This window comes from Saimiri boliviensis, chromosome X (genome assembly GCF_048565385.1).
Source record: "Saimiri boliviensis isolate mSaiBol1 chromosome X, mSaiBol1.pri, whole genome shotgun sequence".
NCBI lineage: Eukaryota > Metazoa > Chordata > Mammalia > Primates > Cebidae > Saimiri > Saimiri boliviensis.
Genome location: NC_133470.1, coordinates 18351930 through 18365959, shown reverse-complemented (window position 1 = coordinate 18365959; position 14030 = coordinate 18351930). Strand labels below are relative to the sequence as shown.

The 14030-nt window shown below is 35.1% G+C and overlaps 1 protein-coding gene across 5 annotated transcripts in view; it reads right to left on the bottom strand.

Moving 5' to 3' along the window:
• CNKSR2 (connector enhancer of kinase suppressor of Ras 2) overlaps window positions 1–14030 on the bottom strand; it is a 296479-nt gene that overhangs the window by 111568 nt on the left and 170881 nt on the right. For all 5 annotated transcript variants that reach the window (XM_074391385.1, XM_074391386.1, XM_074391387.1 and 2 more), the window contains one exon: window positions 11328–11539. In XM_074391385.1, the coding sequence (XP_074247486.1) occupies window positions 11328–11539 (212 nt within the window). The remainder of the gene's footprint in view (window positions 1–11327; window positions 11540–14030) is intronic.

Sequence of the window (14030 nt, the reverse complement as noted above, 5' to 3'; positions counted from 1 at the left end):
CTTATGAAGCTTAGTTTGGCTGGATATGAAATTCTCAGTTCAAAATTATTTTCTTTAAGAATGCTGAATATTGGCCCCTACTCTCTTTTGGCTTGTAGGGTTTCCAAAGAGAGATCCATTGTTAGTCTGAAGGGCTTCCCTTTGTGGGTAACCTGACTTTTCTCTCTGGCTGCCCTTAACATTTTTCCTTCATTTCAACCTTGGTGAATCTAATAATTATATGTCCTGGGGTTGCTCTTCTCAAAGAGTATCTTTATGGTGTTCTCTATATTTCCTAAATCTGAATGTTGGCCTGTCTTGCTGGGTTGGGGAAGTTCTCCTGGATAATATCCTGAAGAGTGTTTTGGAATTTGGTTCCATTCTCTTGGTCACTTTCAGGGACAACAACTAAATGTAGGTTTTGTCTTTTCACATAGTACCATATTTCTTTGAGGCTTTGTTCATTCCTTTTAATTCTTTTTTCTCTAATCTTGTCTTCATGCTTTATTTCATTAAGTTGATCTTCAATCTCTGATATCCTTTCTTCCGCTTGATCAATTCGGCTATTGATACTTGTGTATGCTTCACAAAGTTCTTGTGCTGTGTTTTTCAGCTCCATCAGATCATTTATGTTCTTCTCTAAACTGGTTATTCTAGTTAGGAATTTGTTTAACCTTTTTTCAAGGTTCTTAACTTCCTTGCATTGGGTTAGAACATGCTCCTTTAGCTCTGAAAAGTTTGTTATTACCCACTTTCTGAAGTTTACTTCCATCAGTTTATCAAACTTGTTCTCCATCCAGTTTTCTTACCTTGTTGGTGAGGAGTTGTGATCCTTTGGAGGAAAAGAAGCATGTGGTTTTTGGAATTTTCAGCCTTATTGCACTTGTTTTTCCGCATTTTTGTGGCTTTATCTACCTTTGGTCTGTGATGTCGGTGACCTTCAGATGGGTTTTTGTGTGGATTTTGTTGTTGTTGTTGATTTTGATGCTATTCCTTTCTGTTTGTTAGTTTCACTTCTAACAGGCCCTTCTGCTGCAGGTCTGCTGGAGTTTGCTGGAGGTCCACTCCAGATCCTGTTTGCTTGGGTATCACTGGTGGAGGCTGCAGAACAGCAAAGCTTGCTGCCTGTTCCTTACTCTGGGAGCTTTGTCCCAGAGGGGCACCTGCAAGATGCTAGCTGGAGACCTCCTGTATGAAGTGTCTGTCAACTCCTGCTGGGAGATGTCTCCCAGTCAAGAGGCATAGGGGTCAGAGACTCACTTGAGAAGGCAGTCTGTCCCTTAGCAGAGCTTGAGCACTGTGTTGGGAAATCTGTTGCTCTCTTCAGAGCCGGCAGGCAGGAACATTTAAGTCTGCTGAAGCAGCACCCACAGTGCCCCCTTTCCCCCAAGTGCTCTGTCTCAGGGAGGTGGCAGTTTTATCCATAAGCCTCTGACTGGGGCTGCTGCCTTTCTTTCAGAGATGCCCTGCCCAGAGATAAAGACTCTACAGAGATAGTCTCATTACAGTTGCTTTGCCAAGCCATGATGGGCTACACCCAGTTCAAACTTCCTGCCAGCTTTGTTTACACCATAAGGGGAAAATCACCTACTCAAGCCTCAGTAATGGTGGATGCCCCTCCTCCCACCAAGGTTGAGTGTCCCACGTTGACTTTAGACTGCTGTGCTGGCAGTGAGAATTCCAAGCCAGTGTATCTTAGCTTGCTGAGCTCCCTGGTGGTGTGATCTGCTGAGCAAGACCACTTGGCTCCCTGCCTTCAATCCCCTCCACCACCTTTCCAGGGGAGTGAACACTTCTGTCTTGCTGGTGTTCCAGACACCACTGGGGTATAAAAAAACAAAAACAAAAACAAAAACAAAAAAACTCCTGCAGCTAGCTCAGTGTTTGCCCACATGGCCACCTACTTTTGTGCTTGAAACCCTGGGCCCTGGTGATGTAGGCACCAAGGGAATCTCCTGGTCTGTTGGTTGCAAAGATCATGGAAAAAGCACAGTATCTGGGCCAGAATGTACCATTTCTCATGGTACAGTCCCTCACGGCTTCCCTTGGCTAGGGGAGGGAGTTCCCCGACCCCTTGTGCTTCCAGGGTGAGGCAATGCCCCACCCTGCTTCTGCTCTCCCTCTGTAGGCTGCACCCACTGCCTAACCAGTCCTAATGAGATGAGCCAGGTACCTCAGCTGGAAATGCAGAAATTGCCTGCCTTCTGCATTGATCTCTCTGGGAGCTGCAGATTGGAATTGTTTCTATCCGGCCATCTCGCCAGTCACCAATAGTTCTTTTTCTTAATCTTACTGTTTTATCTATTACCTAGTACCTTGAGTTCTTTCAGAATGATCTTTTCTTCCTCAGTTTAATTTCTTTAAGGTTCTCCAACTCTTTTATTTGTTTTATATATTACATTCTTCTTCCATTTTTTAAGCAACTAATCAAAAACTTTAAAAAGATGTGAGGGCTGAACTGTTTTCAGATTCCTGATGATAAGAGGTTGTAACTGGGCCCTTCTAATCCAGCATATGTGCTGATGATTTTTATCCTAGAGCTTAAGAGGATTTGGATAAGGGTAGTTTGCAGTGTTATTAACTATTTGACAGATCTTCCTTCTACTTTGGTTTGCAAAATCAAACCAAAAGAAATCAAAGAGCTCTACTCATATTTCTTTTAACTCCTTTAACTGGCCAGTTATTGGCTTGGTAGAGGGACCAAACATGTAGAAAGACTTCTAGACGATTTGTCTTTTACTAAGTAAGCCCTTCCACAGGACACTTCAAAAATCTTTGGGACACTTTCATTTATTAACAGCAAGCATTTATTATACCATCTAAGGCACCATATTTCTTGAGTCGTTTTTGTGAGGCAAGAACTCTGCTAAGTACTTGACATATGTAATCTCATTTAATCCTCACACAAACACTATGAGTAGTATTACTATTCCATCTTACAGATAAGGAAACAAAAATACAGGGAGGTTAAGTCTCAAGATCAAGGTCAATTAGCTATTAAAAGCCAAGCGGTTATAACAAATTCAAGTTTGTTTCATCTCATAATTCATGCTCTTCTATTTTCATCAGTAAAATTGTACAATTTAAGGAAGAATGCCTTTCCTATATGATTACTCTAATGTTTACATTATAAACAGACTACTTTCTATTTCTATGTCAAAATATTGTCGAACTGCTTTTCCATCAATTACATGGTTCCTAACCACCATAAACTAGATGTTCAAAATTGTTTTGTGAGGCTAACCAACATGTAGTCTTTATGAAATTTATTTAATAAGTCTAAAAGAATAAGAATTCCCATGAATAGAGTGCAGATCCCATATTTCTTCATTTTTGAATCATTAATTCCTATTTCTATGGTTATTTCTTCTTTGGAAATGGTACATTTTACTTGAACACAGAAATTTCTTGAGGATAGAATCCTATTTTCTTTTGTCTCCAAAATAGCTGATTAATGACAGTTAAACTTTTATCTGACAAGGAAGATTATTTACATTTTAAAATCACAGGACAGAGAGAAGACTTGTATTTGGAAATAAAAAGCGTGAATGCATTTTATGTGTTTGATTCTTTAAGAAATGTTTGAAATAATGCTACGATTATAATTTAAGTGTACCAAAAATAAGGTGAATTTGTAAGACAAGGAGAAAGGGTCTGTTGAAGCATGATAAGAGACCCTGGAACCTACGGATGCTATCTTAACTTCACATTGATAAAACTCAGTTTATGATGTCATTGTTCATAGGCCCTTTATCATACTGCTATAGGTCATTCAAGCCATTTGCCATTTATATGGATAAAAAGAACATGGTAGCTGATTTTTTCTTGTCACAACTATTCAGGTAGAAAATGTTCAGGTATAATGTTACGGAAATTAATTGTGCATTCAGCACAATGTGTGCAAATAACATTTATAAGGATAATTTCTAAAATATCAAGTTTACATTCATTCCTGTGCTTTTTGTGAGGCCCTGGATTTTCAATAAATCAGAAAAGGTCTCAATTCCTATCTTCAAGCCAATACTATTTGGTGATATTATTGTTAAAAGGTATGTTTTCCTCCTATTCTTAAAAAAGATGACCATTCATGGCCACAAAGGAACTCAGCCAACTGTGTCTACCTTTCGGCAGGTTTCCATGCATAAAAATGTGTTACGATGAAATAGCAAGGGCAAGAAGTCCATGTAAAGTGAAATGGAAAAGCTGATGGGAAATATTACCATTTTGAAAAGTTGCCAAGCAACTGATTTCATCAAATTTGAACCTTTGCCTTTGAGGCCTGAGCAATGAGACCCTATATAGTTAAAATAATTTAATGCCATCTTTTCCCTGTTTCTATTTTCATGTTAAAGTTTCTATGTCATAACGACAATAATGAAAACAAACACTCTACATACTGGACACTGAGGCAAGTTACAATGTCTTATCATTAAATTCTCACAAAAACTCTACAAGGCAGATATTATCATATTCATTTAATAAGAAAACTGAGGCCTAGAGTAACATCCTCAAGGACACACTGGAATAATTAGATGGCAAACAAAATTACCAACTATGGCTGATGCTACAGCCAATGCTAGTAACTATTAATCTAGATTTCTTCTGCTACTGGTATCCAGGTTTCCAGAAATTATTCTTTTCTATCTTTTTAGGAAAGTAAACATATTTCATGCTCTTTGATTTAAAAAGGGCACAACACACTGTTGCTTATTTTACTTCTCAATTTAGCAGTCTTTTCCTAAGGCCTGTCAGGTTCTTATTTATGTAAATGCATGCTCATTATAGTGTTAGTAAATTTAAAACAACATACACAAGAACATATAAAATCAGACCTAGTTTTGCTTTGCTGGAATCAAATTCTTAAATTTAGAATGAGTAATGTAATTTTTGGAAATTATTTACCTACAATTAAAAATTATTTTCATTACATTTAGCTAGCATTACCACTGGTAAGGGTCAAAAAAATATCCATGAATACTTAATGCTAGCTCAATCACTTACTAGTGAGTAAGTTATTTAACCTTTCTGTTTTTTAGATTTCTCATCTGGAAAACAAAGATTTTATTAGTACATACCTCATAGGGTTGTTGTGAGGATTAAATGGATTAATCCCTTTTAAATGCTTAGAACACTGTTTGGCATATCTGAAAGCTCAATAGGTATTACAGTAAGTCCTCACTTAATGTAGTCCCTAGGTTCTTGGAAACTGGGACTTAAAGTGAAACCACAGATTACAAAACCATCTTATTCCTTATTGTTATAACAAAATGACATTGAAGGAAATGGTATTGGGATCAGCTCTGCATCACTTTGCTTAAAGTCCCAATTTCCAAGAACCTGTGGATGTTGTTAAATGAGGACTTACTGTATTTAGTTATTTTCTAGAAGGGCCATCTACTGTCACTCCATCCTGTACTTGTCTAATTGCTTAGGGTAAATACGTATACTTACTTCTTTTTAACTCATTCTTAACAACTAGAGGGTCCATGGTATAACACGAGAACCTTGGTTAAACAACATGCTTTAAAAGCCATTATTAAGATATTTTCTTTTTTTTTTTTTTTTTTTTTTTTTTTGAGACAGAGTTTCGCTCTTGTTACCCAGGCTGGAGTGCAATGGCACTATCTCGGCTCACCGCAACCTCCGCCTCCTAGGTTCAGGCAGTTCTCCTGTCTCAGCCTCCTGAGTAGCTGGGATTACAGGCACGCGCCACCATGCCCAGCTAATTTTTTGTATTTTTAGTAGAGACGGGGTTTCACCATGTTGACCAGGTTGGTCTCGATCTCTCGACCTCGTGATCCACCCGCTTCGGCCTCCCAAAGTGCTGGGATTACAGGCTTGAGCCACCGCGCCCGGCTTTTTTTTTTTTTTTTTATTAAGATATTTTCAAATATTTTCCTTTATGACTATGTTTCTTTGTCACTGTGTTTAATAGCAGAGCTTCCCTATTTTCTCTTATATATCTAAATTTAGAATATGAATGTACAAGGAAAATACAGCAACTACAAACATATTCAACTGAAAGCACATAAGAAGAACTGTGTCATATCTCTTTTGCTTCTCAAAATCCTACCCATATTCTTATTATCTTAACTCTAAACTCTCTTTGAGTAAACAGATGATCTGGGAAGTGAATAGGAGAGAAATGGTGGCTAAAATCACATACTTCAAGGTAAGGGTTTTTTTCTGACTAAGAACAGAAATTGAACACTCTAATGATAAAAGACTTACATCATGCATTTTAAGGTATCACACAAGTGCTAAGAGGTTAAATTACCATTATTTCCAGAAAACGTCAAATATGAACTTTTTTATACTTTAGGTTTTTTTTAACAATATATTTCAGCAGGATTATGTACTTTCATTATCATTATTTTCAAATACAAGATAATGTTATTGTACTTGGGAGTCCAGGTAATGGCATTATTTTATATGTTAAATAAAGAAGTTGTCATTGATTATTGCTTATGAAGGTTTGAAGCAATTTCTGTTGGGGCCTTTAGGGTCTGGCCTGAGATACTGAGACAAACCTTCAGATCTCTGACCTACACTTGAGAAGGTACCAGGTATTTGGTGGGACGACTAGCATTTAAAAACCTGGATGAAAGGACTATCCATCATTTAAAACCCAGCATACATGTCATGTGTACTTATTTGACTTCCAAGGCAAACTACGAGGCTTTACTTCCTGGGCTACTACAGCACTTGGTACATACCTTCCAATTGACCCGACATGACTGTAATGCATCTACTTATTTGTTTCTTCCCTTTGGGTAATTAGAATTTATGGATTTATTCATTTTTTGTGTCTCAGTGGCTGGCTGACTTTATGTATACAAGTATTAGTTGAATGACTTAATAAATGAATTAATTTTTGGGAAAATTATGGCCACATAGTCCTTTGCCTGACATACAGGTTTTATTATTTAACATTTAATTTTTAAAAGGTAAATGCATTAGACAGCTCTTTACTTGAAACAATCTTCAAGTTCTACTGAGGAATCTCCAATGATGTATCTACAAGTATCTACATTAAGGTCATATTTGTTTCAGGTTCAAAAGTTAAAAAAAAAAAACTTTGGAGAATACAAGACTGACTATAGCCAAAAAAAATCACATGGAGACTACACTACTATGCACAAACACAACAAAAAAAAAGCACCCTACCCAATTGACACTATAGAATGCATATGCAGAAAAATGTCTTTCCCTATGAAAGCAAACCCATAAAATTAAAAGAAGTGACTGCTTCACCAGTTGCACAGATATCAATGTAAGGACACAAGAAACATGAAAAAGCAAGGAAATACAACATTTCCAAAGGAACACAACTCTCTAGCAATATACCTCAAAGGAAAGGAAAATGTATAAAATGACATGAAAAGCAATTCAAAATAATGATCTTAAGGAAACTCAGAGAGATAGAAGAGAATACAGACAATTCATCAAAATAAGGAAAACAATTCATGATCTGAATGAGAAATTCGACAAAAAATAGAAACCATAAAAAAGAACCAAACAAGCTGGGTGGCTCACGCCTGTAATCCCAACACTTTGGGAGGCCAAGGTGGGAGCATCACGAGGTCAAGAGATTGAGACCATCCTGGCCAACATGGTGAAATCCCGTCTCTACTGAAAATACAAAAATTAGCTGAGTGTAGTGGCACATGCCTGTAATTCCAGCTACTCAGGAGGCTGAGGCAGGAGCCGGAAGTTGCAGTGAGCCAAGATTACACCACTGCACTCCAGCCTGGTGACAGAGTTTCAAAAAAAAAAAAAAAAAAAAGAAAGAAAAAGAAAAAGAAAAGAAAAAAAAAAAGAACCAAACAAAAATCTTAGAACTGAAGAATTCAATGAATGAAATAAAAATACACAACTGAGAACTTCAACAACAGACTAGCTCATGATGAAGAAGGAATTTCTGAATATAAGGACAGGTCTTTTGAAACAATCCAGTCAGAAGAAAGGAAAGAAAAAATAATAAAGAAAGCCTACATGACAAATGGGACACCATAACGTGACCAAACATTTGAATTTGAGTGTTCCAGTAGTAAATTAATTGGGAAAAGGCATAGAAAACCTATTTGTGATAGTTAATATTAAGTGTCAACTTGATTGGATTGAAGGATGCAAAGTATTGTTTCTGGGTATGTCTGTAAGGGTGTTGCCAGAGGAGATTAATATTTGAGTCAGTGAACTGGGAGAGGAAGATCCACCCTCAATGTCAGTGGGCACTATCCAATTGACTGCCAGCATGGCTAGAAAAAGCAGGCAGAAGGAGGTGGAATAAGTTGGCTTGCTAAGTCTTTTGGTTTTCATTTTTCTCCCATGCCAGGTGCTTCCTGCCCTTGAACATCAGACTCCAGGTTCTTTGGCCTTTGGATTCTTGGACTTAAATCAGTGGTTTGCCAGAGGCTTTCAGGCCTTTAGCCACAGACTGAAGGCTGCACTGTCGGCTTCTCTATTTTTGAGGCTTTGGCACCTGGACTGAGCCACTACTGGCTTCTTTACTCCTCAGCTCGCAGACAGCCTATTGTGGGAGTTCACCTTGTGATCGTGTGATCCAATTCTGCTTCATAAAGTCCCTTTCATGTATATGTATATCCTATTAGTTCTGTCCCTCTGGAGAACGTTGACTAATATGCTATTTAATGAAATAAGAGCTAAAATCTTCCCAAGCTTTGCAGGTGATATAGGTCACACAAACATACAGGAAGCTCAAAGAACCCCAAACAGATTCAACCCCAAAAAAGTCTTCTCCAAATCTTATATTCAAACTGTCAAAAATCAAAGACACAGAAAAAAATTCTAAAAACAGTAAGAAAAAAGTTCAGATCACATAAAAAGAACCCCCATCAGAATAACAGTGGATTTCTCAGCAGGAACCTTACAGACCAAGAAAGAACAGGATGATGTATTCAAATTGCTCAAAAAAAATTGTTGGGTAATACTACAACACAATTCAGCATTCACATTATCGGGTATATGTCCAAAGGAAAGGAAATCAGTATGTCAAAGAGATATCTGTACTCTTATGTGTATTGTGCCATTATGCACAATAGCTAAGATATGAAAATTAACCTATCTGTCTATCAGATTAATGGATAAAGAAAATGTGATATATATATATATATATATATGAATATTATATATAGAATATATATCAAGAATATTATTTAGCTCTAAAAAAGAATGAAATCTTGTCATTTGCGGCAACATGAATGAACCTGGAAGACATTATGTTAAGTAAAATACATTAGGTCCAGAAAGATAAACACTGCGTATTTGCATTTGCAAGTGGGAGCTAAAAACATTAAGCTCACAGAGACTAGAACTGTGGTTAATAGAGGCTGAGAAAGGGAGGGGTGAGTAGGAGGGGGATTTGGAAGAAATTGGTTAATGGATACAAAATAACAGCTACATGAGAGAGGTTCTAGTGCTATGGTTAACAATAATTTATTATATAATTCCTAATAGCTAGAAGAGAAGATTTCAAATGTTCCCAACACAAAGAAGTGATAAATGTTTAAGGTGAAAAATATGCTAATTACCCTGATTTGATAATTACACATTGCATACATATATCAAAATATCACTCTGTATCCCATAAATATGTACAATTATGTGTCAGTTTTAAAAAGCTTAGGTTAAAATCGATACTGATACAAATAATGCTGCTTGCTTCCTTCTCTCTCAAGTATATATGTATTTCTTTTCCCCTAAGTTATTTACAAAAAGATATCAAGTATTTATAGGCTATCTAAATTTTCTAATATTTAAACAGTATTCTATTCTACTGGAGGAGATTTGTCACACATGAGAGCATTAGGTGCTTTAAACTGTAGTCTGCAGGGACTACCAATTTATAGCCATTCAAGTAAGAACTTAGTAAACATTTTAAAAAATAAAGTCATCAGTAATCAATTACTTTTATTTGGTGAATATAATTTTTCTTAAATTAAACACTAATTATCTACTTAAACCTAAGTGGAAAATAGCCAGAGAATATTGGGACACAAACAAAGAAGAGTTGATATACATTACTGCCTATCCAGTAATAGTTAGTCAATAGTACTTGTGGAATGAATGAGTAAGAATAAAAACTTCATATTATTTTATGGGGCAAGGGTAGGGATGGTAGAGATTACAGGTCTCTACACTCTATATTGCAAGTTTACAGTATAGTAGAGGAGAAAAGTAAAGATTCAAATATCTTTAATACTTAAGAATTAATTGACACTAGAATAATGTAGTTGAGGAATTTATGTTAAAATGTATTACTTATTCTTATGATTAAAAAGCACATGTACAGAGAATAACACAAAGTAATATAAGTATGGTTCCCATTCTTTAGGATCATTTTGGGGAAAATTTTTCTTTCATACTTATTACCAAAGAGCTGCAAGGAAATAAGACATGTATATGAAGATATGTGATGACTACTCTTTTGAGATCAAAGGAAGGAGGCAGATGGCCATGATGGACAAGTGAGGAGTATGGATGGATAGAAAGAGGGAGTTAAAAACAACTTTGCTTCTGCTTAGTTCCCATTGAACTAATTAGCAGGGATGCTGTCCTTCCTCAAAGTATAAGACCCTCACTAAAAATGATAAATTTGAAAACTAGAAAGGGAGGGCAGAGACTTTCAATTAAATCCATGCATTCTTGCAAAAGAACCACAAGCTTTACTACTTTAAGCAACTTTATCTGCAAATCTTTCAGATATACTGTAACAATTTTAAGTATTTGTGACTGGGTTATTTCTTCAGTCATGAATCAAAGATTAAAACAATCTTAGGCCCATCATAACTCTAGGTCCATTTTTGTCTTAAATACATTATGTTCATCTATTCTATTTAAAATCCACTTCCACTCTAATGTCAAACAAATTTTACAGCTTAAAAAAAAAACTGAGGTGAGAATTTTCCCAGAAAATTCTATTTCTTAAAATCCCTGAGGAATAAGGAAATAATTTTATTTTAAATAAGTCATGTTAACAGTGAATATTCATTTAAAAAACAGAAAAGAAAAAATAACTCTTGAATATTTCCAAACTGGCAACATCTAACATACAAGAAGTACATATGATGCTAAAAGGATTTTTATAAATCATTATGAGCTAAAATGCTACCGACTGTTCTTTCTTATCTTTTGAAAATCTAGAATATTTTTTAGTATCATGTCTCATATTGTGGAGATTCCACTTAGAAGCACATGGGAGACACAGATCAATTATAAAGACTAAAAAGCTCCTAAGTAGCTCTCATAACCCAAAAACCTATTAAAGGAAGTTGAGATTCCCATGCTAGACATATATTCTTATATAAACATAAGAGAAGAATTCTTACCATAAGTCGGGGTGCTTTCTCGTCTTCCTTGACTACTTGATCTTCCTTTTTCATATTCATAGCAATATAAGACAGTATCTTCTTCAACAATATTAAACCTCTTTCGATATTCCTGATCCAGAAATGAATTTGGTGATTCCGATCCTTTATGTACTGGCTTGCCCACCATATGTCCTCTAAGGTCTTCACAAGGAAGGTTTCCTTTTTCATCCCTAAAGAAAGGTTAAAGGAGAAGGATGTAGAAACATGTTAGGGTAGTAAATGGCAGAGGGTCTAAAATACTAATAATTTATTCCCAAAGAATATATCTCCTGATCTTTCCAAACTTTCTTTGAGATTTATAGGATAATTTGTAATTATTCTTATTTGGCTGAAAACAAAAGGTGAGTCTCAGAAAGGCTAAACAACTTGCCTCAATGTTACACAGCTCATAACTGACAGAATTTGAAATGGGCCATGAATCTTTTAACTGTTGCCCAAGTCCATTTTTCACTGTACCACATCATACATTAATTGCTTTCAGTATTCAAGACAGTAGGTATAATGCTAGTAAAGTTAACTTAAGTATATAGCTTTCTTCTGCCAGTTTACCTTAGCACATAAATTACTTTTAGTGTTTAAGACAGTGGGTATAATGGTAGTAATGTGAACTTAAGTATAATGCTTTCTTCTGCCAGTTTACCTAACTGATTCTTGGTAGAAAACTGCACTGCTTAAAAACAAAAATGTGTTTAAGAACTACCATAAGAAGCACTGTGGCTTTAGGAACCAAATTAGCATGACATAAACTGGTATTATAAGAAATTCAAACACCATGTTATTAATTTAAAATAAAACTTAATAAAAAATAATTATTCTAGGTATTCACACTCTATGTATATCATTTAAGAGTAAAAAGACATGTTCCTAGAACTCATTCTAAATGGATATATAGAAATGTCATTACTCATCAATGTTTCTTCAGTAGATAAGATAAAATAATTTTTTTAAAGATGGAGTTTAAGAATGACATTTAGGGTGATGGCAAGTTGATTTTTTTATTCTGTAAGAGTCTAGAGAAAAACATCTCTAATAATTTATGGGCTTCCTAAAAACTATTATTCACATACTGTAATAGGTAATTAAACCCAAATTAAGCCCATTTTGATAGAAATAGTCCATTTGTGATTCATTAAATTGAATCTTGTTTATTTTATGAAATGTTTCACTGATTACCTATGAACTTTTTGTCAGAAAAGCTTGTCTTCTAGAACATGACTATGAATGTAAATGCAACATTTCTTCTCTTGGGGACCATTAGATATATGTCTTCCTCATTATTTGTTTCTGGTTACCCTAAACAGTGCCATGAATAAATGCTGTCAAACCAGAAAAACAATCTAATTTTATGTTAAGTGATAAGACTAAATACTTAAATTTATAGAATATAATAAATTATAACAAGACAGATAAAAAGAACAAATTTTAAATTAATTCCTATTATACCTTGTAAAATGTTGATGAGCTTATAAAAGTAATGTGAATTCTAAAATATGAGCCTCAGCCCAGCAAAAACCTGTATTTCTGTGTGTAAATGTTTAGATTAGGTTTGTCCAAATGTAGAAAACTATATATCCAGTATTTGAAATATGTAGAAAGTAATAAGCATCATTCTCCAGACTGACAATCAGTGAGTTTTCTTATCTGTTTAACCCATCACAAGGTGATGCTGCCATTTACATTACCATTTACTCTTTTATTTCCTAAAATAAAAGTATTGCTTATTACCAAAATAAAACTATATAAACAGTTCTTAGGCAACATAAAGGAAATAAATATAAAATCCAGACAGAATTTTATTTTGGCTTGCTGAAAACTTTTCCTGAACAAATTGCCTGGTACTTTCTGTTCCTGCTAGTCCACGATCAAAAAGAAATTGATACGGCAACTACCTTGGACACAGCCCTAACAAATTTGTGGCACTGGAGTAAGGTTATGCCTATCTGTAAATGGACAGACCTTGCACTATGACGCTTGTGACATCAATGTTAATACAGCTGAAATCAGAGGGTGATTCAGTCCTATTAATACACCAGGCTATATTTATATGGAAACATCTTGAGGCAGAATATTGAAAGGGATGGAATTTCCTACTCTATAATAATATGAAGGGGGGACCTTATATCAACAGGGTAGATTTTTAAAAACGAATCTATATAGAATGCAGTAAAATACTGCTAAACTAAGAAAAGTACCAAGCAAAAACAAACTTTTCAGTAGAATGAGTTGATACACATATTGTGTATGTAAATGTGTGTAAGTGTGTATGTGTTAATGTATATATTAATGCCATGAGTCCCTGGAGAACTTAAGGTGTTAATTCATTCTGATGTCAAGAATTTGTACACCTTAATGTTGTAAGTTTATGCACATAAATAGCAAATCTATGCCTTTGCTCTAGAAAGGATTTAAGGAAGCATTACAAGAGCATTGCTTTACTGAACTTTATATTTAATAGCACACAGTACAGTTAATAACAGCTATTAGTACTTAAATGTCATAGTTGTTCGAATACCTATAAATTCTTCATTTTCATCACAGAAAAAGAAATTTGGTTAAGTATAGAAATGTACTATATATAATGATAATGAAACTGTATAGTCATAAGACATAAAATAAAATGTCAACCAAATTTCACTCACTTTACATACATGAGTGTTTTCT